The sequence below is a fragment of the Mytilus californianus genome, unplaced genomic scaffold (genome assembly GCF_021869535.1).
Source record: "Mytilus californianus isolate M0D057914Y unplaced genomic scaffold, xbMytCali1.0.p SCAF_5, whole genome shotgun sequence".
NCBI lineage: Eukaryota > Metazoa > Mollusca > Bivalvia > Mytilida > Mytilidae > Mytilus > Mytilus californianus.
Genome location: NW_026262701.1, coordinates 105635753 through 105663005, shown reverse-complemented (window position 1 = coordinate 105663005; position 27253 = coordinate 105635753). Strand labels below are relative to the sequence as shown.

General features: G+C 31.3%; 1 protein-coding gene across 1 annotated transcript in view; it reads left to right on the top strand.

Annotated features, from left to right (window-relative positions):
* Positions 1-1595: 1595 nt before the first annotated feature.
* LOC127702853 (protein disulfide-isomerase TMX3-like) overlaps positions 1596-27253 on the top strand; it is a 118969-nt gene continuing 93311 nt past the window's right edge. Inside the window, exons 1-9 of the mRNA XM_052207156.1 lie at positions 1596-1626; positions 1732-1777; positions 2390-2429; positions 2897-3060; positions 4750-4830; positions 5367-5490; positions 10610-10687; positions 12509-12575; positions 13263-13437. Of these exons, the coding sequence (XP_052063116.1) occupies positions 1596-1626; positions 1732-1777; positions 2390-2429; positions 2897-3060; positions 4750-4830; positions 5367-5490; positions 10610-10687; positions 12509-12575; positions 13263-13437 (806 nt within the window). The remainder of the gene's footprint in view (positions 1627-1731; positions 1778-2389; positions 2430-2896; positions 3061-4749; positions 4831-5366; positions 5491-10609; positions 10688-12508; positions 12576-13262; positions 13438-27253) is intronic.

Genomic DNA, 27253 nt, shown 5'->3' with positions numbered 1-27253 from the left:
AAGTGGGAGCGTGGTGCCTCTCATCAATCTTGAAGAGCTAGTTTTACTCATTCTGTATGTGTTTCTGAATGTTATGGTAATGTTTAGTTCATATATTGACGGTGAAATATTTAACGGGACACCATAAAAACGCAAGATTTTAAAAAAGTTTGGGGATCCCGAATTTTCCTACTGCTCCTTCATCCTGAACCGGATGTTCATCGTCAAATAGACGAGTAAGTTCCGTATTTAAAGAAGAAGGCGACGGTTTTATCGGTTGAAAAGGGATTTATAACGCCCTGGCATTGACATCATGGCATTACTAAGAAGGCACTGGCTACGGTTACATGGAATTGTAACAATAATATAAAAGTTATTGTTACATTGGAGACTAATTGCCGGAATGCAGGGTTGGGTAAGGAACCGATTAATTACGAATGTAACAATAATATTTGGGTCTACGGTTACATTGCGTTATTGTTACATTAAAGACTGCAATGTATGATAGATTTATTAAACTTAAACCTTCTATAGTTATGTTGCTTAATTCTTCGATATGTACTAGATAATATTAATAATAATAATATTATTCAGCGAATAAGTATTAATTGTTTTGGTGTTGTTAAAAATCATGACTACTACAGTTTAGTTCAATATCACTATTGATGAATACTTAATGAACTGTCCAATAGAGCATGTACTGTCACGACTGATAAGATCACAAAATATCTGGACTCTGAAAATGAAAACACTGTTTCCACCAATTTCAATCTGTCGGCAAATGTCAACATTAATTGCTTTCACAATTGACTTGTATTTAAACAACCTAACATGCTTCCAAAAAAAATATTGGACGAAAATGTAAACATCACAAGAGTAACAAAATATTTTTCACTTGAAGCATGGCATTCAGACATTGAAAGTTTCTTAAACTTCATAAAGGGAAAATGCAGAATGAAATTGTACGGTATGCAATATAGAGCGTGCACATTGTCGTATCACTGGTTTGGGATGGCTGCTTAGAGTGGTTTCTAATCACCGAAAATGCGTCGGACTAAAACATGCTCCAAAAACATTATACTGGATTTGTAGAAACTGTCATGGTAAATAAAAAATCAAAATATTGTATGCAATATTGTAAATATCAAATAAAAGTTTTCAAGTTTTTACATATTTTTTACTATTCCCATCGTACATTGCAGTGCGTTAATGTAACAATAACGCAATGTAACCGTAGACCCAAATATTATTGTTACATTCGTAATTAATCGGTTCCTTACCCAACCCTGCATTCCGGCAACTAGTCTCCAATGTAACAATAATTTTTATATTATTGTTACATTTCCATGTAAACGTAGCCAGTGCCTACTAAGAATGCCTTTCATGAAATAATTCTAGGTATATGGATCGCGCGGATTGCTTTTTAAAAGTTTGAAAGTCATCAATTATAAAATATTTGCTTGCTAGTCAGGTGTAGAGAAAATGGTTAACAATTAAATAAAAATAAATACTTTGTCGACAGTTTTCCACCGAAAAAAGTTCCGGAAAAATACCTTGTCTATATCCGAATAGGACTGCTAATTATTTTAACCGGAAGCAATATTGTATTATACAAAATGAAAACACCGGCTTATTTCTGTCTGCTTGGTAAAAAATTTTTTTTTAAATGTTTAATAAGACAATGCATATTTTTACGCTCATATTTTCCTGTTTACAGAATGACAATACAGTTTAGATTTTATTTTATTTCAGTTCAAATAGGAAAAATTGTTGGCCAAGTCTTAGAGTTGGATGAAAGGTGAGATTATTTTATTTCGCATTTTTCCGGAAAAATAATAAAATAAAATAATAATTTTAAATAAGATGTTAGCTGTTCCACGCGTTCAATTGATATGGGTTTTTTCATAAAAGAACTATTGACAATGATTTAAAGTTAGTTTGTATTTTGTTGGACAAGTTATCTAGGTTCAGTAATTCACAGATGCCTTTACTTTGTCGAGTGAATTTTAGTCCCAGAAATTCCCCAAACACCCATTTTTAGGACTTTCATGAGACGTCAGGATGCAGCATATTTGGAAAACATTGAAATTTGCTGACCCAAATGTCATTTATCTGTCTCAAAATATAAATATACCAATTTTCAAGTATAGTTGTAGATACTTCATTGCTACATTGATTGCACATGCACAATTTAATCTCCCTTACCTGATTAGTATACTAAACTCCAACAAAAAACTTAACAGTCGAAATAAAAAGTATGATGCTTCACTTTTTTTGTGATATTTCTTGAAAAACTTAGTCTTTAGAATGTCTTTACTCTGCATATACACAAATGTTTGATCATTATACTATCAGTTCAAATTTTAACCTAATTTATAGTCATATTTAATAGCTTTTTTTTCTTGAGCAGGATACTAGATCACAGAAAAAATGGAAAATGGTTATTAGAAGTAAGTACATGTGTAGCCAGTGGATTTACAAGGATACACATCTTCATTGATTTGGCACTATCAAATGATTAAATCTGCAGTTTAAGTTTCCACGTACATGACAAACTATAATTTTTCTTTAGGCCTTCATTAATTATCCAAAGCCCTCAAGTTGTAATTAAGGTAGGTTAAAAGACAATCATGAAGTCAAATTCTAAAAACTTTGGCCTCTAGTATATATAGAAAATAAGTACTTTTGAAAGCTGAAAAATATGTGGCAAAAACAGAACAACTCATACTCATTATTTTTTATCATTTGATTTATGTCTAAACATTGACATGAAAACCTAAGTGTTAATTTTTGTTATTATTATACATGATGATATGCTAAGAAAGTTTTTACATATTAGTTTTGTAATTTTAAATATGATCTTTTTTGCTTTAAGTTCGATTAGTTTTGAAAATAATTGTCTTTTGTCATCTTCCAGTTCTATGCACCTTGGTGTGGACACTGTAAAAAGTTAGAACCAATCTATCATCAAGTAGGAGCAGCACTCAGGTCAAGTGATGTTAAAGTTGGTAAAATTGATGCTACAAGATATACACATGTGGCATCAGAGTTTGATGTCAGAGGATATCCAACTATCAAATAGTAAGATCTATAAAATTATTTACAGATATATAATCAAAACTTGTTATTTGTTTTAATTTCAAATAATTGATGTTATTTTCAGGCTAAATGTTTGTGCTCTTCTGTTCCCTTAATTGGAATAAGAAATAGAATATTCCTCTCCTGCTTCCTTTTTTTTCTTCTCCAATATCAGAAATTAATGCATGAAATACCAATGAAAAGTAATTTATGTTAATGGTATTTTGGTTATATATAATTTGACCTTGTCTTTGTTATAAACCAGCATGACAGTCAGTTGTTACAGTGGACATTTAAATACCCAAAACCTTGAATAAAGGTATCTGAAACTTCAACCTTTCACTGATTCAAAGATATTACTGTACACATGAAACCGTCAAATGTACTCACTTCTTACTTGCAACTCAGCTCACATCTTAGTGGTACTTTCATTTTTGTTGAGCTTGCGACATTCTATCAAAGAAGTGAGACATAGCAGTCCTACATTATGTTGTCATTGTCAGCATCACCATTTTAGTTTCAGTATGTTTAGGCAAGACACAGGGTTCCGCAAAAACCCTTTACAAAGTTTTATACATATTTAGGTAGTATACACACATTCAATTGGAAACTGTTCCTTAATTCAATGGCCAGCTATAGACATTTGATTGAAAACTACACATATATTAATATACATATATTTGACTGACAATGGCATCTGTACACACATTTATCTGGCAACTGTACACTTATTCTAAGATTACTATACACACTTTATTTGACATGTACACATTTCACTGACATCTATGCACACAATTTATGCTGGCATAGATGGTCCTGTGGTAACTGTATACTTGTGTAAATGTTAACTACCGCCTTTTGGTGTGTATAAAACACATTCATGCATAGAACGCACCCCTTTTTTGGCCCTCAAAACTTGAGAAAAAAAGTTACTTCTTATGCTTAACGCGCAGGGACTTTCTGGAAAATTCCCAACTTGAAACTCAGTAAAATGCGTCAATTGGAAAGGGATTTTTCTTTTGAAGACAAGTTGAACTCCACTCCTGGTTGATGAACTTGGATATGGAAGCAGAGCTGACTTGTCAATTTATTCTCTTGTAGATAAACACATGTTAACATTTATTAGTTATGATGTCAAATTTCATACCTGCTCTGATTTTCCCCTCTTAATTGCATAAAAAATAATGACCATGTTTGATAATGTAAAAAAAACACTTTCATTTGATTGTTGGAAAAAGAATTTGTCCATAAATTATGCATTATAATGATTAGAGAAACATAATTACACCACACCAAATGCAGGATATGTCATTTCTACACTTCTATAACAAAAAATATCTTGATTTTATATTGAGTAGGTAGGTATTATATCTAAGTGGATTATTTGGCTAAAAGTTTATTTTTAGAATGAGAACTGTCAAACTATTTAAATACTTGAATTATTTGAATTTATTTATCGTAAATTCAGAAATGAATGCGTGCATTTATAATTGCAAATCCCTGACTATTGAAAAAATGCAAGATCTAATTTATGCGATTGCAAACATTTGTAATGGAAAATCACTACTGAAATTATGAATGCAAGTTTTTGTAATTGGAAACCTAATACTGTTGTTGTACATTTGTATTTGGCATTGAATTAATAAAAACATTGCAATAATTTCTGAACAGTATTATTGATGTTATTTTTAGTGCTGAAGGGGAGAAAATGTACACATTCCGAGGTGAAAGATCCAAAGAGGATATCTTAGAATTTGTAAATAAAGCTCAGGGGTAAGTATTGTTATTTGATATTTAAGTAAAAAGAGATTTGGTTTATAAATCAATGAGATAGCAACCCAACTACAGGATAAGACCAGAAAATACATCATTGCTTTTCTTGATAAAACAATATCACACTAACTATAAATTGATGAAACTACCTAGGTGGTCTCATGATAGCCTGTATCTATCGACAGTTTATCATTAGATCACTACAGAAAAATAAAAAAATCAACGTTATTGGAGAAAGTACAATTTGCAGTGATATTCAGGAACAAAAGGGTAAACAAAGTTCAAAATTCAAAAATTTTATGGCACAAATACACATGATATTGAACAATACTTTATCTAATAAAAGACCAAAAACAACTGAAAAGAGGTGTTCTAGAGACAAAGTCAATCAAACACATGGACAAAGTAAGAAATAACTTCCTGAGCTTTTGTCAGAATGATGAATAATAAGCTTTTTGACCAGCTTAGAAAAATTTATCATTGTGATATTGGTTCTAAACATTTTTTGTTGATTTAAAATTTTGTCTTTTTTGTAGACCAGCAGTTAGAAAGATCGCCAGTATAGGAAAATATTATAATGTAAAAAGTGATCACAGTGACCAAGTATTTTTCCTGTATATTGGAGATGAAGATCCTCATGATGACTTGCTTGTAAGATCTGTATTTCTAATGCAATATTTCATTTACTGTAAATTCAGAAATTATTGCAATGGGATAGGTTTCGCAAACATAAAAACTCTCATTTTAAATTTTGATAATATCTACCATTTCCTGAAGTTGCAAAATTTGATTTCACATTTTTGTTTGTTGTTCAGCAATGGCAATAATAAATGCACACAATAATTTCGGAATTTACGATATTGAAACGAAAATAACCATCTATTTCAGTATTATATTTCCCATGAAACTACCTGTAGAATATACTTCTTAACTTACCAAGACATACATTACCACCTGGTGTGACTTTAGATATCTTTTTAAGACTATTTGTTATAAAAAAAAATTTAAATAATAACTAAACTTTGGGTATATATTTTAAAAGCAAATAAAAAACAAGGTATGGTCAGAACTCTGTAATGATATGTTGAAAATCATACAGGCATATAACCGTCTTAATGTCAAGGGTTTGATTTCCAGACAATATTGAACAATACACAATATCTTTACTTATTTAGTTTGATAATGCATGATGGAGCGAAAAAGACTGTTGTAGATTTTAGGTCATTAAAGCTAAGGTAAAGGTCGCATGAGCAATTAATGGAATGAACTTTGAGCAAATTTTGGTTTTTGGATAAAACAAATAGAACCTTACATCAGTGCTTGAATCTCCATTTTTAACCCTTGTTGTTAAAAAAACAAATTGTTTAGGTCATTAGGTGAAGGTCACAGGCAACATGGACTAAAGGGAGTTTCCAGAAGACATCTTTAGATCCATGTGTTTAATCTTTACCAAAGTTAGCTTGGAAATATCCCATCGCAAGAACTAAACACTTCTGATTTTTCGGTCAGTAGGTCAAAGTTTGAAAGTCACAGTGCCTATAAATAGAATGAAATTTAAGGAAAAATTACTTTTCCATACAACATCTTTTGCGTCATAAATCAGTAAATCAGATTTTTAAATTTAAATAAGGGCAAATGTTGGGTTGACAGATAATATATTTTGAACCATACCATTACCTCCAATTCACTACAAAAGTCAGGAAGAGCCTTAAAGTTTTGTTTTCAAACAATTTCTTTTTAAGCCAGAAATGAGATCTTTATTAGATTATTACAGCCATCATCCCCAAAAACTAAACAAAAGACACAAAACTTGTTCAAATCAATAAAGATTGCACTTGTCTTTTGCAACCATGGTGTATATGTAATTTTAGAATACAAAAATGTAGTTTCATCTTCAAGTTGAAAAAAGTATTTTGTCTCGCCTTGACGGAGTCAAAAAGCGAGACATAGGTATGCTGTTTCCGGCGTTGGCGGCGGCGACGACGGCGGTGGCAGCAGCGTCAACAATGTATTAGTTTGTGATTAGGTCTAGTTCATGGTGAACCACTAGTGGTAGGTCAATGATATTTGATATGCAGTTGTATTAACATTGGCACATCTCATTACCATGGAGATTATTTGGCCCCGCCCCCTCAGTCAAGGTCTATTGACTTTGAAACTTTTCATAGTTTACATGTATAAGTTTGTGATTAGGTCAATTTATGGGGAACCACTAGTGGTAGGTCAATGATATTTGGTATGCAGTTGTATAAGCATTGGCATATCTCATTTCCATGGAGAATATTTGGCTCCGCCCCCTTAGTCATGGTCTATAGACTTTGAAAATTTTGCTAAGTTAACATGTATTAGTTTGTGATTAGGTCAGTTCAAGGGGAACCATTAGTGGTAGGCCAATGTTAATTGGTGTTCAGTTGTATAAGCATTAGCACATCTCATTTCCCTGGAGAATATTTGGCCCCGCATGTATTAGTTTGTGATTAGATCAGTTAAAGATGAACTGCTAATGTTAAGTCAATGATATTTGGTATGCAAATTTATTGGCATTTGTAAGTATTGTTTCCATGGAGATTATATAGCTCCACCCCTGATCATGGTTCATTGACTTTGAAACTTTTACATTGTTTACAAGTTAATGTTTGTGTTTAGGTTTGTTTAAAGGGAACAACTTCTGATAAGTCAATGGTATTTGGTATGCAGTTATATTAGCATTGGAACATCTCATTCCATGGAGATTGTTTAGCCATGTACCTTCAGTCATGGTTCATCGACTTTGAATATTTGCATAACTTACATGTTAAAGTATTGCTATTTTAATTTCAACATTTGCATTATCAAAATTACAAAAAGGCGAGACATATCTCTGTGATAACAGTTTATTATGAGAAACCCTTTGTGGTGTATCACTGAAATTTTATTTGTGCAATTCTTTAAGTCTTGCTCAAATTATGGAATGCATGCCCTTTCCAGTGTCAACTTTGGAAGCATGGACAATTGTAAATGTTTGTGATTAAGTCACACAGACAGCAGGGTTCGACACTAACGCTAGTCCGCTAGCCCGAGGCTAGTAAAAATTAGGGAGGGCTAGTAAAGTTTTCATCACAGTAGTCTGACGGGCTAGTCAAAATTTTGTTTTAAACTAGAAATTTCACAAAATTTTAATTGTCAACAAATCCCAGATTTTTTGCTGACCTTTGCTGTCTTTATTGTACAGTTTATTCACGTATATTTTGATTGTCAGACATTTTTAACATGAAAGGTACTTTTTGGGGAGGGGAAAGAAACGGAAACAATGATGGTACTTAATACATTGAATTAACCACGTGTGTTACAAACACCGTGATGATTCTAAACCGAAAACCTCGATCTCAAAAGTGCTTTCATAATATCAAAATAATAACATGAATACGAAATTTACATACATTACTACCGATACCATCACATTTGGGAAAAATAAACAACTTATTGGGAGGAATTTTAAGCCAGTTTTTTAGTAATTGGGAATTTTCTCTAGGGGAAAAAGCTGTATTTCGAATATAATTTGAGGCAAACAATATCACTGAATTATTGTCATAAAAACAAAATTATAGGTCTCTGCAAGGATTTGTATACTATACTATTCCTTGGTCTCTGGTAAAAATATACAGATTTTTAGGAATAAAATCTTGTCCTGCAAAAAAAAAATAAACTGAAACAACAAGGGAAAAGAAGGAGTCCATGAAGAATTATTACAAAAAACAGCAAGGGCAAAGCTTTCCTCTTTTGTGGGTGTATTTATAAATCCCTAACTTATCCATCTTCATTAAAGACACTAGTAATAATGATAAGTAAAATGAGGATAATGATGAAGTAATGATCTAAAGGGGTCTTCAAAATAAGTCGAACACTATCTTAATATAGATGATTAAAATATGATTTTTTTTTTTGATTTTTTTTGGGTATTTTTTATAAGCAAACCAGTGAAATTTCATGAAACAAAACATGTTCAAAACCCTCTGGAAATGCTCCAGAACACAGGATTTAGCTTCATTTGTATCAAAATTTTCTGGGGGGGGCATGTCCCCAGACCCTGGCACGACCGTCCAAGTGCCTTCGGCACGACCGTCCAAGTGCCTTCGGCACTTGGAGGGCTAGTGAATTGACAAGAGGACTAGTAGAATAATAATTTCACTAGCCCTACAGGCTAGTACATACAATTAGTTAGTGTCAAACCCTGGACAGGACATAGGGTATCTCTGTAATGACAGCTTATTTATAGTTCTAAGGAACAGCTGTACACATGCATAACAAGACTAATATAACCTGATATCATAATTGATGGAGTCAAAAAGAGAGACATAGGTATGCTGTTTCCGGCGTAGGCGGCGACGGTGACGGTGGCGTCAACAATGTATTAGTTTGTGATTAGGTCTAGTTCATGGTGAACCACTAGTGGTAGGTCAATGATATTTGGTATGCAGTTGTATTAGCATTGGCACATCTCCTCACCATGGAGATTATTTGGCTCCGCCCCCTCAGTCAAGGTCTATTGAATTGGAAACTTTTCATAGTTTGCATGTATTAGTTTGTGATTAGGTCAGTTCAAGGGGAACCATTAGTGGTAGGCCAATGTTAATTGGTGTTCAGTTGTATAAGCACATCTCATTTCCCTGGAGAATATTTGGCCCCGCCCCCTCAGTCACAGTCTATTTACTTTGAAACGTTTGCTTTGTTAACATGTATTAGTTTGTGATTAGATCAGTTAAAGATGAACTGCTAATGTTAAGTCAATGATATTTGGTATGCAAATTTATTGGCATTTGCAAGTATCGTTTCCATGGAGATTATATAGCCCCACCCCTGATCATGGTTCATTGACTTTGAAACTTTTACATAGTTTACAAGTTGATGTTTGTGTTTAGGTTTGTTTAAAGGGAACGACTTATAATAAGACAATGGTATTTGGTATGCAGTTGTATTAGCATTGGCACATCTCATTCCATGGAGATTGTTTAGCCATGTACCTTCAGTCATGGTTCATCGACTTTGAATATTTGCATAACTTACATGTTAAAGTATTACTATTTTAATTTCAACATTTGCATTATCAAAATTACAAAAAGGCGAGACATATCTCTGTGATAACAGTTTAATTTTCATATATTTTAATTTTTTATGATTTTAGAAATTTGACATTGTTGTTTTACAATAGTTTTTTTAGAAAAATGTTTTTCATATAGCAATTGTGAAATTATATTATATATATAAAAAAAATTGTGAGGAATTGATATAAAAAATAAGCACATGGTTGTGATATGATAGCTGATGAGACATATACCCATAGACCAAACAGACAAAGATATGAACAATTACATGTCACTGTATGTCCTTCAACAATGAGCAAAACCAATACAATAGAGTAAGCTTGAAGAGGCCCAAGTATGACAGATGTGAAATAATTCAGAAAAGAAATCCAATGACCTTATTTATACTACAACAATGAATAAAAACAAATATTCAATCTAAAACCAACAACAACCTCTAGATTACATGTTCTTGTCTTTAGACAGGCAAAATCTGGCAGGGTTTAACATGTTAATGAGTTCTCAACCCTCCCTCTAACCAGAGGCAGTGTTGTAACAATACAACATAAGAACAGACTGTACAAATTAGTTGGAAAGATCTTGACTTATCAGTTCAATACTGAGCAGAAAACATATGTCTGACTTTAAATCCAAAAAATATGTCTTTGTAAGTCACATTATGATTTCTTTTAGACATAAAGAATACTTTCCATTTGTAGGGAAAGTATAGTGAAGTAGCAGATAAATTTATTGTACAGATGTATTTTTACTCAGGGAAGAAAAATATTTTACCGAAGGTTTGTGATTTAGTTTAAGAAAATGTACTGGTAAAGAAATTAGACTTTTTTTAAATGAAGATTAAACTTGGTAAATTTTGTGTGTACAAAGTGCTTTCCTGGATTTACCTTCATTAGGAACGCTGAAACATAAACAGTTGAAAGCTACAGGTGTATAAATACTTAAATAGATGAGAAGCTATATGACCTCAAAGGACATAAAAAGAATAACCAAATTTATATAAGATCATCGTAGCCAGAGTAAGATGACGGAGTTAATGCTGTTATACTCTATAAGGAGGTTAATACACAAATTTTTGGATTGAGAAGCTGTTTAAGCTACACAATGAGCTGTGGAGAAGGAATTAATTCATTTTATAATTTTGTTATAATTTATTTCTTTTATTCTTATACCATACAATTACATAACATACACTAACCATAATACAAATTAAATTAACAAGTTTTAATGTAATGTACAATGAATGCAAAAAAAGGGTTTTCTGTATTTCACACTTTATGTAAAAATAAAGGAGATGTTGTATGATTGCCAATGAGACAACTATCCACCAGATTTCAAATGAAGTGGATTTAATCTATTATAGGTAACAGTCTTCAACAATGAGAAAAACCCAAACTGTATAATTGGCTATTAAAGGACCTTACATGTGAAACAATTAAAACAAAATAACTAACAGCCTAATTTATAACAAAACAATTTACAAAACACAAATATGACAGACATGAACCAACAACAACCACTGAACTACAGGCTCCTGACTTGGGACAGGCACATAAAGAATGTATTTGTGAGCGCTTAACCCTCCCCTTAATATTGGACAGCACAACATATGAACAAACTGTAAAAATCATTTGAACTCCACACATGGTAAGTGTGTTCAACTTCATTCTTAATTGACTGGGATTGCCAGTTTCCCTGTGGAAGGTCTGTTGTTCTCTCCAGGCAATCCAGCTTCCTCCACCAATAATAACTGACTGCAATCCAATTGTGCTGAAAGTGGCATTAAACACCAACAATCAATAAATCAATCAATGAGCAAAACCCATACTGTTTTTTTATAACGTATATAGGTTGTTTAACATGACTCTTGATTAATTTATGACTAACTTATAAAATCATTGTCGTTTTTAATAATTATATCAGAAAATAAATCAGCAGTAATTTGACAGGTTTTATATCAGAGAAAAATTTAACTTCTTTAGTTTCAATTTATGTATATTATCTCCTAATCTATTGAAAAAGTCAGTATTCCAAACTTTTTTATTCATAACATAGATATATTGATATTGTTATTAGTCCCCTATCGACGAAGTCGAAGGGGACTTTAGGTTTGCACTCTGTCTGTCTGTCCATCCGTCAGTCCGGCAAACCAGTTTTCCACACTTTTTTTCTTCGTGCTGGAAGATATTGAATTGATATTTGGTGTATGGTTTAATCATGACAAGTTACAGGTCAAGTTTGAACTTTGTTCTGGTCTGACGATTTTGAGCAGAGTTATGGTCCTTGAACTTAGAAAATTCACTCCAATAATCAGTTTTCCACATTTGTTTTTGTCATGCTTGAAGATATTGATTTGATGATTGGTATATAGTTTTATCATGACAAGTTACAGATCAAGTACGAATTTTATTCCGGTCTGATGATTTTTTTACACCATGACAAGTTATAGATCAAGTTAATGTTTTGTTCCAGTACAATGAATTTTTAACCGGTAGGGGACTCTGTATTGCCAGGCAATACTCACAGAATACTTGTTATTCATGCAGATCGTATCAATTGAACCAAATGTTTCTAACTTTGCTTTTTATATTTGTTTTTAGGATATTAAGCTTAAAAGCTTTCCAACAGTGCTAGTTTTCAAAGATTCTGAATATTTTGAATATGAAGGTAAGTATAGTCCTGGATTACCAGAAAAATGAAAATTTTCCATTTTTCTTTCATGGAAGAAAAAAAGGTATGCTTTTAATTTAAATATGTAGGCTTAGAAGGGCTTAAAAGTCATGGTGCAGGTCCAAGGATAGGATAATGTTCTCTTACTACAGATAGATCTCTAAGGTGTATTGTTAAATAAGTTGCCACAGTTCAAACAGACTTAAAAGATGTTTAGCAACTCTATATTTTCATGCCAATAGTAACTTTTTGATGGGTCAATTAATAGCTGTTTCAATGAAAATAATTCTAATACAACACAATACAATACAGTATGCTTCATTTAAAAACACTCTGTCACATTCACATGTGAAACAAGAGGTAAATATATACAAAATACAATCACATACTATCATAGAAATATAATAGTTTTTTAGATGTCATATAGTTCCCTGCTGTTACCCTAAAAAGGTAACTTTTCATACACAGTTAAGCAAAAGTGACTGAAGACCTCAAAATCCTAGCTGAACACCTGCTATTAAAAAAAGAAACATTCTTATCTATTGGTAATTTGACTGACTCTTGTCTGTCTTTTCCAAGACTTTTTAACAAAAATATTAACAAATGATTATTTTAGGTAACTGATATTAAAAACTCTAATGACTTAATACTGAGCCATTAACATGTATATAATTCATATGATAGCTCCAGATGGTATACCAACTAAGTCCTCATTAGAATTCTGGGTAAATAGTGAACGATATCAGGCCTTCCCCAAGGTGGCAGGAGGAAACATCAACGATGTGGCAGAAATGGGCAAGATACTGGTAATGGTGGCTATTGATGAAAATGATAAAGACAATGAGAAAGTTAATTCTAGGTTTGTCCAGCATGTTTTATTACCTTTTCTAATGCAAGATAAACTATTGAATTGTCTCCCTTCATACTACTAATGTAGACATGCAGCAATCAGCTCTTTGTCACAAAAATCAGATTTATTTTAGGTATGTGTTAGAGTTGTAACTGCAAAGAAAGGTTAGCCTTTATGGTACTGAAAAATATCTTAAAATATTATTATTTCAAAATATTGCAGGATTTCTTTACATAGTGGACATTGAAATCACTGAGTAACACTAGACATTACAATATAAACTTATCGAGCTGAATGCAAACTTCTAAGGAACGTTTACAAAGTTAATTTGTATTTATCAAACACTGGTAATCTTAGACTTAGGTGAAAGGTCATAAGCGTTTGAGGTCATATTAACGTGAATGGAAAATTTTAACATTTCTATACACCAATATACAACTGGCATACAGTATGAGGACATACAGAAAGGATGATGGTCTGAGAATTCATCAAGGTCGAACTTGAATATGCTTTGAAGAATTTCCCAAATGATTAGGTTTGGTCCACGATCTACCTTTGACAATCTAGAGTTATGTAACTTAGATTATGACAAAAAAAATAAACTATTTTAACAAGAAAGATAACATGCAGATTTGAATTTCTTTAATTTCCTACAAAAAAAATAATGATATCCTTTTGACATTTTAAAGATACCGTAACTGGGTATGGGCAATACCTTGTGCATATTCACTGGTTGATAATACAAAGGCAATCTTATGTCCGTTTAATGAGTTTATCTCACAGCAATGCAGTGACAGGGACATAGAGTGTTACCAATTTCCTTCCTTCCATCCTTCTTTGCTTCTGAATTCCTACTGTGATCTGGACTTCATTATTATGACTATAGATTTTAAGCTGTTCTTGTTTTTTAAGTGTATACAGGTGAATTGTAGATCAAGCTTGATTTGCGTTTTGTTGTGGATGACCTTTTTTCATGTAATTTTACAGCCCTTTGTATTTTGGAAGCTGGCAGTGCCATTCCTGTCAACCCCATACATCTAGTTTTAGGTCTATTTGTGTTTCTTTCTCATAAAAATGGTGAAACATGTTTGAAAGTCAAATTGATATTTTTCTCTGAGTGAAAAGTATAATTCTTCATAACACATAGAAATTTTCCGGAGCCAGCAGTTAAACTAGGTTGGGTGAACTCATTAAATATCAGACATGCATTTTCAGCAAAATATTCCACTTGAGAGTTAAAAAAACAAAAGACATACATTAAAATCTAGTTTAAGTAGAAGCCTATTAAAAATTTGATAGACAAAAATAATCAAAAGAAATGCCTGAAATTTGTCAGCAGAATGAAGCTGTTATACTATTCATTCCAAATTAATCTTCAATTATAGTAACATATGTGTTCAAGTGGATAAAAGGGGGTGAAACTAACATAAAGCTAATTTAAATTTTTGTGGTTTGCTATAAATAATTTCAAGACCACATTTCCATTTGAAATCTTAAAAGTGCAATATCTGAAAATATGATGGCTGGTAAAATCAAAAGAACCACCTAAAATGCTATGAATAATACATTGATGTTTGAAAACTTTACTGGAAGAGAAAAATAGTTAAAAACTGAAGTTCAGCCTGGTTTAAAATAAGATTAGATGAAGACAAAAAAATAGTAAAATATTCCATTCCTTCTTAATTTTCAAAAACAAAAGATTGAATATTTAAATTGAAATGATTCCTTATTATTGCAAAAATAGGTTATATTTTGTATTTGTATGCAGCATTTCATGAAATCATAATAATTAAACTCACTTTCTTCAACAATCATTTTAATGATAATGCATGCAGACATTTCTGAATTTACAGCAATTGACATTAAATCATTCTTGCTTATTCAACGTTATTACAAACAAACAAACAAATATTTTATTTGCCAATCACGGCGCCCAAAATGAGCAGAATAATTACAATATAATTTCAAACATAATATAAAAGTAAATTAAAAATAGGTTAAACAAAGTACACAACATGATTTATTTTTATTTAATTGATTAATATATAATATCAGAGTAACTGAAATAAGTAATTTGTTATAATAAAAATATATAATATGACACCTCACAGCATACCAATTATTAATTAAATGTAAATAGTAACTATTGTAAGAATTCTTCCCAGCTTTTGATAATGTATTTGAGAGAGAGTATGCATTTGTTAATAAAATATTATTTGTAATATGAATTCTTTTCCAATATTTGATCATGTTTGTTAGAATATCTAACATAAGAAGAAAACGACCTAATTCACCAAATATGGTCAAATTTGTTGCATGCTTATTCACTCCTAATGTAAACCTGCAGAATTTTAGATGCACTTTCTGGATTTTTAGATCTTTACAAAGTCTATAGAAATAATTTAGTTCTGTGTCATTCTTTAACTTCTTTGAATTAAAACAACCCCATATTTCTGAACCATATAATAACACGGGTTTCACTGTGTGATCAAAAATGTGCATTAGAGTGGAGATATTAGGTTTATAATTAGTAAAATATTTAGTATATTTAAAGAAAGCTTTTAAACCTTTTTTATATAACATATTTTTGGCTTCTGAAAAGCTGCCAGATGCACTAAAAGTTATGCCAAGATAAGTATAATGTTGGATATTTTTGATGTATGTGTCTTTATATGAAAGCTGTGCATCTTTAATACGGCCAGATGTATTAAAAACTATAGATTTCGTTTTTTTTAAATTAACTTCTAAACCTGTATTTTCACAATAGATTTCCAGCTTATTTAATGCAGTCTGTAAGCCTTTTTTAGATTCAGAAAGCAGTACAAGATCATCAGCATAAAGAAGACAATTTAATGAAATATTTGATAGCAATACTGGGTCACAGGTTTCATCTAATAAAGATTTAAAATCATTAATAAATATTTTAAAGAGACTCAGGCTCAGATTATCACCTTGTCTTACTCCAATACATGATCTAAAGTCAGCTGTTAACATGTTTCGTGTTTTTATAAATAGTATGTTATTAGAATACATACTTTTGATTATATTATAAAAATGGGTTCCTACTCCAATTTTACTAAGTTTATAAAAACAGTCCTGTATGATTAACAGTATCAAAAGCTCTTCTAAAGTCAACAAAACATGTATATAATGGTTTTGAGCCTTTTTGTGTGTGTTTGTCTATTAGAGTTTTCAAGACAAAAAGATGATCACTTGTCATTTTACCTTTAGAGAAACCAATTTGTTCTTGGGTTATTATTAATTGCAAGATCACTTCTGTTATTCATTAATGATCATATGGATATAGATATCCAGTTTGAAGGTACAGTCATGCATTTTATTTATAAAATAGAATAGATTGCAGTTAATTGTAAATAATCTTGAATATTCTACATGAACTAACTGGGTCAGGTGATCCTTCCCCTTTGAATTACTTGTTGACAGTTTGAAACCGGAATATCATACAATAACTATGTCATAATTAAAGATAATTTTGGCCATGGTTTAATCAGAGACATATAAAACTATAATATAAGTATTGAGCTAACTTTATAATGTACAAAATATGTACCGTCGTGTGTACAACTATCGGGTTAAAACGGTTTGTGTACAAAGTATTTGCCGACTTGTCAGGTGGTGAGTGAAGCCTTAAAATAGTTATCTTTGATCATAAAGTTATGACCTCTAAGTTAAAACACAAAAGAATCATGTAAAAAGTGTTAATTACATCAATTAAATCCAATCAACAAAGGTTAACCTCATAAAGGTAAATCGATCACGTGGTGTAAACAATCCGTGTTGAACTGGTTTGAACTGGTCAAATTTCACCTGGAATTTTATACCGCACGGAAAAGATTTTTAAAACAAGTCGATTAACACTTTACCGATTTACGATTTACGATTTTTTAACTGAAAATTTTAGCACCACGGAGAAAAATTATACATCGCGGTAAGAACGATACCACCGCGGTAAAAAATTATACATCGCGGGCCCGCGGTCCTTTAATGGCCTGGGGAGAACACTGATATAATTCTGTGTTTTTCTAAATATTTTTCAAGTCTGTTATTTAATATTCTAGTAAACAACTTACCAATATTACTACTTATAGCAATTCCCCTGTAATTACTAGGTTCTTTGGTGTCACCTGACTTATGTATAGGAGTTAAAAAACTTTTACACCAAATCTTAGGAAAAATTTTTTGAAAAGGGGTTGGGAGAAATGTAGAAAACCATATTTTAACATCTCATTTGAAATTTGGTCAAATCCGCAGGCTTTTTTATTTTTCAAAGATTTCAGTGCATCAAGAACCTCTTTTTCAGAAATTTTAAAATCTAGTTCATTAAATTGTATACATTTCTCTGCTTTAGCTAGTAATTTATCTAGATCCTGGTTATTTATGTTTTTTGCGTTATTTAATTCCCTGAAATAGTTCAACCATTCTTCGGCTGATATATTGTCTTGTGACTGGCCTCTAGAATCTCCACCATCACTTAAAAATTTATTCAGAAGTTTCCAATAAGCTTTTGGATTTTTAAGCTGATTTACTAGATTTTGTCTGTAGAGTCGTATCATGGTTTTCCTAGATTTTCTATAATGCTTTAAAGCACTAAAATAAGATGATCTTATATAATTATGGATCTTTATTGAATTTTTTAAACAACTTTTCTTATCAATAAGTTGCTTTTTAAGACTGATAGAGATTGATTTTCCCAATTAGGTTTTTTCTTTTTCTTATTAGATTTTTTCAAACTATGATGTTTTTTTCTTAGACTTTTGTTTGCTACATCATAAATTACCTGATTAAAGTTATTAATTAAAGAATTAATTCCTGATTCTGTTTGATCAACATGTAATTTCATGAAATTGGACAGATCATTCTGAATTTCTAATGAAGACAACACATTTTGGAATTCAGCAGAAGATTTATCTGTCCATATATACGAAGGTGGAAGAGTTTCAAGAGGACAGCCACCATGGTCACAATCATATTTGACAGAGTATATCACATTTAACATCATAGATATTTGACAATGGTCAGACATGGTTCCAATAAAATCATGTGCATGAAAAAATGAAACATATTTTACTAAATATTCAGATACAATGAGATAATCTATGACACTACTACCATTAGGTTGATGTGAGGTGTACTGTCCAAAAGTATTTCCGAATGTTCTACCATTTAGAATTCTTAATTTATCTTGAATATATAAATCCATTAAATATTTTCCCCTTTGAGAAAGTATATTATCTTGACTACTTCTAGAGGGTAAATCTAAATCGGGGCTGTATGAATTAAAAAGGGTGTATGATTTGAACTATCCCCTTGAATTAGGTCAGGTTCAACTCCGGTCCTGGCATTAAAATCCCCAGCCAATATTATATCCCCATCTTTGGAGTGCTTTGTAATATCTTTCTCAATTAGTGAGAGAATGTCAGCATCTAATTGGCGACTATAAGTTGATTCCGCTGGTGGGTCATATAAGAAACATATATAAATATATCTTGATATTCCAAAAAAAAATTGATCTAATTTTAACCAGATGTAATCACTGGTTTCATGTTCATCTTTACTGGTAATAATACCAAATTGGTTATCAAATCAGTTTCTTGTCAGCTATGTATGCTTGTACACAAAGGTTAATTCATGATTGATATGAATAGACCACAGGTGTAACTTTGTTTCATATCTCTATAAAGTAGTATTTCTGTTTCTTATTGTGTACAAGAAACTGTTAACCATGAAGTTGAAGAAAAAGGACAGGGGCAGAATAAAATATACAACTGAAACATTTCACTAATGTTTAGAAATCGAATGAATAAAAATTAGATTATAAATGAATAAATTTTTGTTTTAACATCATATACTTACTGTTTGTTCACCATTGCTTTTTAACAAGATATTTGATCTTTAGCATTTGACCTATTGCTGAATAAATAGGGAAATTAATCAATAAACAAGTTTAACATTTCTTATAAGGTAAAAAGTGATTTGCAGTATCACAAATTACGTCGACATGAAGTTATTATTTTTGATCGGGTCTTGCATACCCATACTGTAATTTCATTCCTTATCTTCCGTATTTGATATTTCCCCTGTCTGGTACATGTTCCCAATTCTAAATCTGCATTGTAGCCAATTGAACCTTAGCCACAACATAAGCCAACCAATCAGAACCGATATTTGTTAAGTAATAATTTAAAGATGGGGTTAATATCGAATGAAACTAATAGCTATGTACAGTGATGCGAAGCAAAAATATAAACAAAACATATTAGTCTTACAAAGAAACATGTATGTTAAGGTGCATAACATCCATGTTTTCCATGTATGTAAACGTGCATAACAGCCATGTTTTCACTGACATTGTTTTATAAAACGTGTGTTTTGACCTTGACATTTCTATGTAAACAATTAGAGGTCAAGAGGGAACCATTTCAATTTTTGGCATGTGTAACAATGAATGAAGATTCAGATTACAAATTTTTGCTGATGGCATGTGTATTTAATTGGTTTCACCTTCAATTGATTATTTAAAGTGTTCTTAAGTTAACCAATTTTATTGCAATTTTGGTTGATTCTTTTTCGATAATGATTTAAAAGCTATCTAACAATTGTAGATTGCTGGTATCAAAATTGCTTGAGTGGGTTCTGGTAAATCTAAGTTAATCTGTTTACTGAGTAAGTATGGATTGGATAGTTCTATCTGGGATACTCTTAGTAAGATTAATTGGAGTACTAGTATGACTGTGAAAAGATTAGTGATCATTCATTACCTGAATGAATTATTAATTGTTGATAATGGCAGTAATTTGATAGATTAAGAAAATCAAAAATAGCATTTTGTAGAAAACATCCATGGAAAGTGTTTAGATGTGAAGTATGCAAAAATATGATTTTATATCATGTAAAATGTTCCCTTGAAAAAAAATACCTATAAAAACAGCTATATTGATTTAAAATGTACATTTGGTACTCTTGTTATTGAAAACCAATATCATTTGTTTCTTGAATGCAAAATGCTAGTTGTTTAGTAGATGACAATAAACTTATATAATGTTATAATCTGGATTTACATGAATGAAAGGCTTTCTCCTGAGTAACATTGGTTTCAGTATTGTGTATTTTTTTTATTTTAACTAGCTCAAAATGGGATTTAAATGATTTTGACCAAATGCAATAAAGTTAGTTGAACTAATGAACAGTATACACCTATTGACTGGGTGTGAGGGTAATAGCAAGTTTGTTGTCCCTTAGATACCAACTATTGCTCGAGGCGAAGCCGAGGGCAATAGTTGGTATGCGAAGGGACAACAAACTTGCTATTACCCGCACAACCAGTCATTAGGTGTTTTATTATACTGAACAACACAATCATTAAGTGTTTATTATACCAAGCTAACTAACTTTCTAAAAGTGTACATAAATCATCTGAAAGAAAAGAAAAATGTCACATAACTTGACATGCACAAGATGAACGATACGTTTGTTTTTTATAGTCTGTGTTGTATTTGTAAATATTTCATTAATTGCAATCAAGACTAGAAATACTTGTGTTAAACTTTCCCTGCATATAATAAATTCAAGCTAAAGTACACCAAACGCAAATACAGGTCTAGAAGACGACGACAAACCCTTCTTATAAATTAAGTACTATATTTTAGATCTTTAAAAAATGTGTCGCAAAGATTTTCTTTCTCTTTTATAATTGCGTCTTGTAAGTGAAATTACGATCGACACATGTATAATACCCTTTACGATATTAGAGTTTGACGTTGCCAAGCACACAAAATCCAAGCAGAATGGTTAATGACGTCATTATTGTCCAATGAAAATAAGCATGAAAATGTACGGGAAATATGATTATAAAACTATTAACCGGGGTAATAGTCTTTGAAACTATTGACTGGCAAATAGTCTGTGGAATGAAATAGCAAAATTATTTCATTATTTTTTATATAGAAAAAACATAGTGAGGTATAATAATGTACACTTAGTTGCTGTAAATGTAACAACAAATGTATCATCAGGTGGTTTTCCTAAAAATAATGGAATAAAAATTAACCTTTTAGACTTTAAAAGCATCACATTCTTTACATAATATCTCATTTGTTTTGCCAGAAAAATAAACCAAAAATTTGTTCCTTAACTAATTGCTGGAAATTGTGTTTTGCTACTGCTGACAAACTCTTCAAAGCTATACTAAATATTAAAAGCTTAAATTGAATGAAACGAATTTCAAAAGAAAAAGGAAGAAACCAAGAACATCAATGTGAAGCTCTTTATATTCTGCGTGTTATTTCATCTGAGGTTGGAGTTTTTGTAACAAATATGAATACATGCTGTTCCAATTTATTTTAATTATAATATAGCCACAATAATGGCCTGCTAGTGCATCACACAGACTTTTTTGGTTGACTGATTTATGGTCATTTAGGTAGAGTGTCCTAAAAACACAAATAAATGTGTCAATAGTTCAAAAGGAAAAAATAATTTGGTTTTGACACTTTATTTGTCTTTGGAGTCTTAAAATATTCTTTTAATCTTAGTACATGTGCTCCATATAGGTTGCAATTCTGTAAATATAGACAATGCAATTTCCCATAGGAACTCCCTTTGTGGCTAAAACTGTGCCACTTTTACTAGGAAGTTTTGTGAAAAATTATATCCCAGAACAGAAAGTTGATGTGCACAACTATTTTATTCAAAGGTTAAAATATAGGGCTGTGCGGCATATTTTCAACACTTATATGCCCTGAACTTCTAAGAGTTTAAACTTATACTAAAATTCTATACTACCCCTACCTCCACTTTTGGACCTCCTAAGAATTAAATTTTAGGCGCTACCATTTTTTTTATACTGGTAACATTCTCAAGTTATGTCTCTTTGAGATGAAACACAGAAATCATATCTGGGAACCAGTATGTTAACAAATTAACATATCTATGAATATATCTCCCCAAAAGAGGCGTGGCTTGTGAAACAGTGTTAAAATGCAACCTATAAGCACAATAATTTTGAAAATGCCTTTTGTGGTTGATTTATGTTTATGGGTTGATGGATATACGTTTAATAAATATGCATGCTATTAATATCCATCTTTGGTAGTTATTTTACTGTAATGGGAAGAAAGGGAAAGCTTATTTAATTCTGTAGAAATTCAGAACATGAAATATAAAGCTGCATCTACAATGATTTATTAAATTCATTTCAACTATCAATAACATTTAGTTTGGAGTGTGAGAAAATTCAGACAAACATTTTTTTGTGTAAACCTTTTTCAATGGAAGATAACTTTTGCAATACCGTACTAGAGGGAATAGTTAATCAGCTATAATTTGTAATCATTTAAATGATAAAAAAACAAAGACTGGTGGAAATTTAATCACTATTCATGTTTCTTTAGATGAAGTGTAGACATTCAAATATGCACATGCACTGTAAAAAATAAAACATGAATTCAACAAAGAATGTTAAATTAAATTGCAGACAGTTATTTTGTCGTCTTTATATATATACGATATTTTACATGTTTAGGTGAAAATCTCTTGGCATATGGTTTATATAATTAAATTCAAATGTAAGAAGTTGCAAAACATTTAAATGACTTGTATGAAACTCTACATATCCATATGCTACATCAGGTGTGTTTAAAGACCTTGACTACCCATGACAGTCTTGTGGGGTCACAAGTAATTTATAATATCATGAAATTATTTCCTGATTTTATTACACCCATCATTATATTATGGTATGCCTGTGTTGAAATACATGTTTAGATTTCATAAGATGAATCAAGTCTGCCCTAGATTTTTACCTAATTCAACTCTTAAGGTGGCATGGTAGTATTTACATTCCGGAATTTAGGTTGCTCTTTTGTGTACCCTACTTAAGTCAATGTATCTGAACAGTGTGATTGGACAAAAAATACAGTATCTACTGAACATACTTTCCCAAACTGAGGGATGAATCAGGTGTAGAAAAATATGAAATAATTTTACATATAGGTGAAAATGAATATTTGAGAATTTTTTTAAATTTTGAATTCACTGCATGGTAAAAGACCTAAAAGCACTAGTGGCCTTAGGTTTATGAAAATAGCAAAAAAAGTAAACGATCATGATACATATTCAAATTCATGAATTTTGGACAGTGTTAGAAAGTGGTGAAAATTCTAAAAAGGCTATCATTATCCCTATGGGCTAGGAAATACTACCGTGTCACCTTAACTGGGATATATATGATGTACACTAAATTAATAAAGGTATTTATTTTACCTTTTGAATTTGTAAGTTTATTCTAATGAAAAGCTGATTAAGGGCAACTAGAATAAGAACAGCCCTTAAATTCCACCCCTGGGAGCGAAAATTACTGATTCAGCAAATTTTGCCTGATCTGCGGGTAATATTGTCAAAGTTTACCTAGAAGGTAGAATTTTATAATTTTAATGTAACTTGCAATATATTTTTAATTATAAATGCTCGCTTTAACTTTTCCCAGTGTTTGACACATGTGCAACCACTGGAATTTGAGACGCTACATATTTTAGTTGCCTGTACGTCCTATAGTTTTCACCGAATTAAATAAAAGTGCATAATGTTTTATTTTTTTCCACACAAGTACAGCTATACTAGTTTTCTTTAGGTTTAATTTGTAGTTCTGTGGTAACATGACACCAAAATGAGCTTTTTAGATGCCAGTAAGTGGTTAAGGGGTCCTTACTTATTCAATTAGCCCTCATATTTAGGTGAAATAGAGTTAGGATTAGGGGTTTCTTTGCATTGATAAGACAATTTATTTGGACAAAGAATGTGATTATGATTGTATGTTAGATAGATTAAATAGTTTATTCATTTTTTATGCAAATGTCATCAATTGTTTTAATCTTCTGACCCTGAAAAACACAAACAAGGTAAACTGATTATGTAAGGGGACATAACTTAACTTAATGCATATATGAGAAAGAGACAAACAGCCAACTTAGAGATATATTCTAGTACATGTATTGTCAAAAAGATCTTAGAATAATAGTAAACTGTCATCTAAAGAATCTTGTGATGTTGCCTACTTAATCTGGAAATGCTTAAAGGAATGTAAGGCATGCTGTAAAATGTGGAATGGACTTTACTATCTTTTTTCATGATTAAGTACTTATACTGTTTCTTTCAGTCAGATTAACTAGAAAAATCCAATAATTCCACCTGAATCACCATGTTTTACTTGAACATTATATATTTGGTTTTTGTTCACTCCTTAAGTAAAAGTGGTAAGATGAAAAAAAAGTGAAAATCTGCCAGCTGGGGTAGGGGACTAGGGGTATAATTTTTTAATTTTTTTTTGGTAAGAAATAAGTGCAGATTAGTATTCTTTATTATAATATATTTCCTAGTAAGAAGTCTATGCATCATAGGAGTCATGACTGGTTTCAAGTTTGTGATGTCTTTGCTAAGGTGGCACGGTAGTACATGTATTTACATTCCGGAATTTAGGTTGCTCTTTTGTGTACCCTTCTTAAGTCAATGTATCTGAACAGTGTGATTGGACAAAAAATACAGTAACTACTGAACATACTTTCCCAAACTGAGGGATGAATCAGGTGTAGAAAAATATGAAATAATTTTACATACAGGTGAAAATGAATTTTTGAGAATTTTTTTAAATTTTGAATTCACTGCATGGTAAAAGACCTAAAAGCACTAGTGGCCTTAGGTTTATGAAAATAGCAAAAAAGTGAACGGTCATGATACATATTCAAATTCATTTTTGAATATTATAATGAAAGTACTTCAGTTTACTTTGTATGTAGAATTTTGGACAGTGTTAGAAAGTGGTGAAAATTCTAAAAAGGCTATCATTATCCCTATGGGCCAGGAAATACTACCATGCCACCTTAACAGCTTTCTTTTTATGGTTAAAGATGATGATGATATTGTTTAACATCCAGTGGCCAGTTAATGCATTTTCAGGACCAGAACATGAATCCTGCTTTGTACTAGGCCGACAAGCTAAGTCAGAATTTTAAAGTGGTATTTCACAAGGTAACACCACACAGGAAGACATGTAATCCTACGTGGACATATTATTTTGACTACAATCCAACTAGTTTTTACTCCTTCTAAATGCAGTGTGCTTACAGGAGAAGCAGCAAATGCCAATTTTCAAGTCTTTGGTTTGACCTGTTTGGGAATAGAACCCACAACCTCCGGCACTCAAGGCTGGCAGAGACCAGCGTGGCCATTTGATTAAACAAGTACATTGATTTCTAAATAAGGGAATTAGTACAAAAACAACAATGTTGTATGTTAGAATCTTATAAAACTTGGGAATGTCAGATTAGTGATTATAAGCTTCTTTCTTATAATTTTCACTTTTCCTCCAGTATTTAGGATTTCTCGAACTAAAAATAGCTATTACAGGGTATAAGAATTTCCTATGATAAATCAACATTAATTTATCTGTACCTCAGAAAATTCTTATGCAGTGACCGAATTAATGAAATATTTTACAATTTTCACTTTTGTCAGTTGAAAATTAATTAATTTTGAGAAAATAACATTTGCTCATTAGAAGAGGGAACTGTTTTGGATGATATCCTAATTCAAGTTTGCATTTTTGTTTTAATGATATGAAAATACAAAGGGATCAAAAGATTAGTTTTTTGCTGCATACTAATTTTATAATATCTGAAATACTGCCCTATTACATAATATTATACTTCACCCTAAATTAGTTAAGCATTAACAAACAAGCAATAAAAGTGCTGTTCCTTTCCTTAAGGTGGGCTTTTCATGTGCATGTAGTAATTTCCTGTCATGAATTGAAATACCGTATCCTTCTGTAAAAAAAGCAAACATAATTCATTAATCTTTGGACACATTCTAATAGATATGCTATGAATAAAAGGAGATGTCAGGTAAATGTCAATAAGACAGCAACCCAATGACAAAAGATACCATCAAGGTTAACATACAGTCTTTAACAGTAGAAAACTGTCAATACCATTGTGTAATAAGTTGTAAATGAGTTAAACGAGGACTATAAAAGATATGCCTTTTATTGACTAGGATTGTTATTTTTCCTGCCAAAGTATGGCAGTTCTCTCTGGGCACTATGGTTTACTCCACCTATAAAAACTGACTGCCACAATATAGCCAATAGTGCTGAAAGTGGTGTTAAACACCAATCAATCAATCAATCAAAGATCTGTCATAAATACCACAAGGACAAGAAACTCTATAATACTGTATTATATATGGACACCTAAAACACAAGTCAAAACAATACTAGATATTATAGAGTTAGAGAATGCTTACACTTACTGAAAGCAAGTCTAAAGAACTTAAACTGTGATCATTTGAACATACTTTACTGTGTAATGCAGTTTCAAATTCATCGCTCATCAACTTTCTGTTAACTGAATATTTATATATTGTAATATATAATGGCCATGTTCGACATTTTTCTAGGAAACTACACGTAAGCCTCCTAAAATTTATTATCAGGCTTCAAGTCAATATGTTTTACTGTGTGATGCTGTTTTGAATTCATTGTTCATCAACTTCCAGTTGAATAAATACCTATATATATTCTAAAACATAATGGCCATGTATGAAATTTTTGTCACATTTTACTAGGGGCTTCCTGAAATTGTAATCAGGTTTCATGTGAATATGCTATACCCTGTAATGCATTTTCATTTCCATGACTCTTCAACTTCCTGTTTACCAAATCCTTAAAGTGGAGGTATTATTGGTGAGCAACAGTTCACTTGTTAATGTAAAATTAATTAATTAATTAATTACGATTGCCTCAACCAAATGT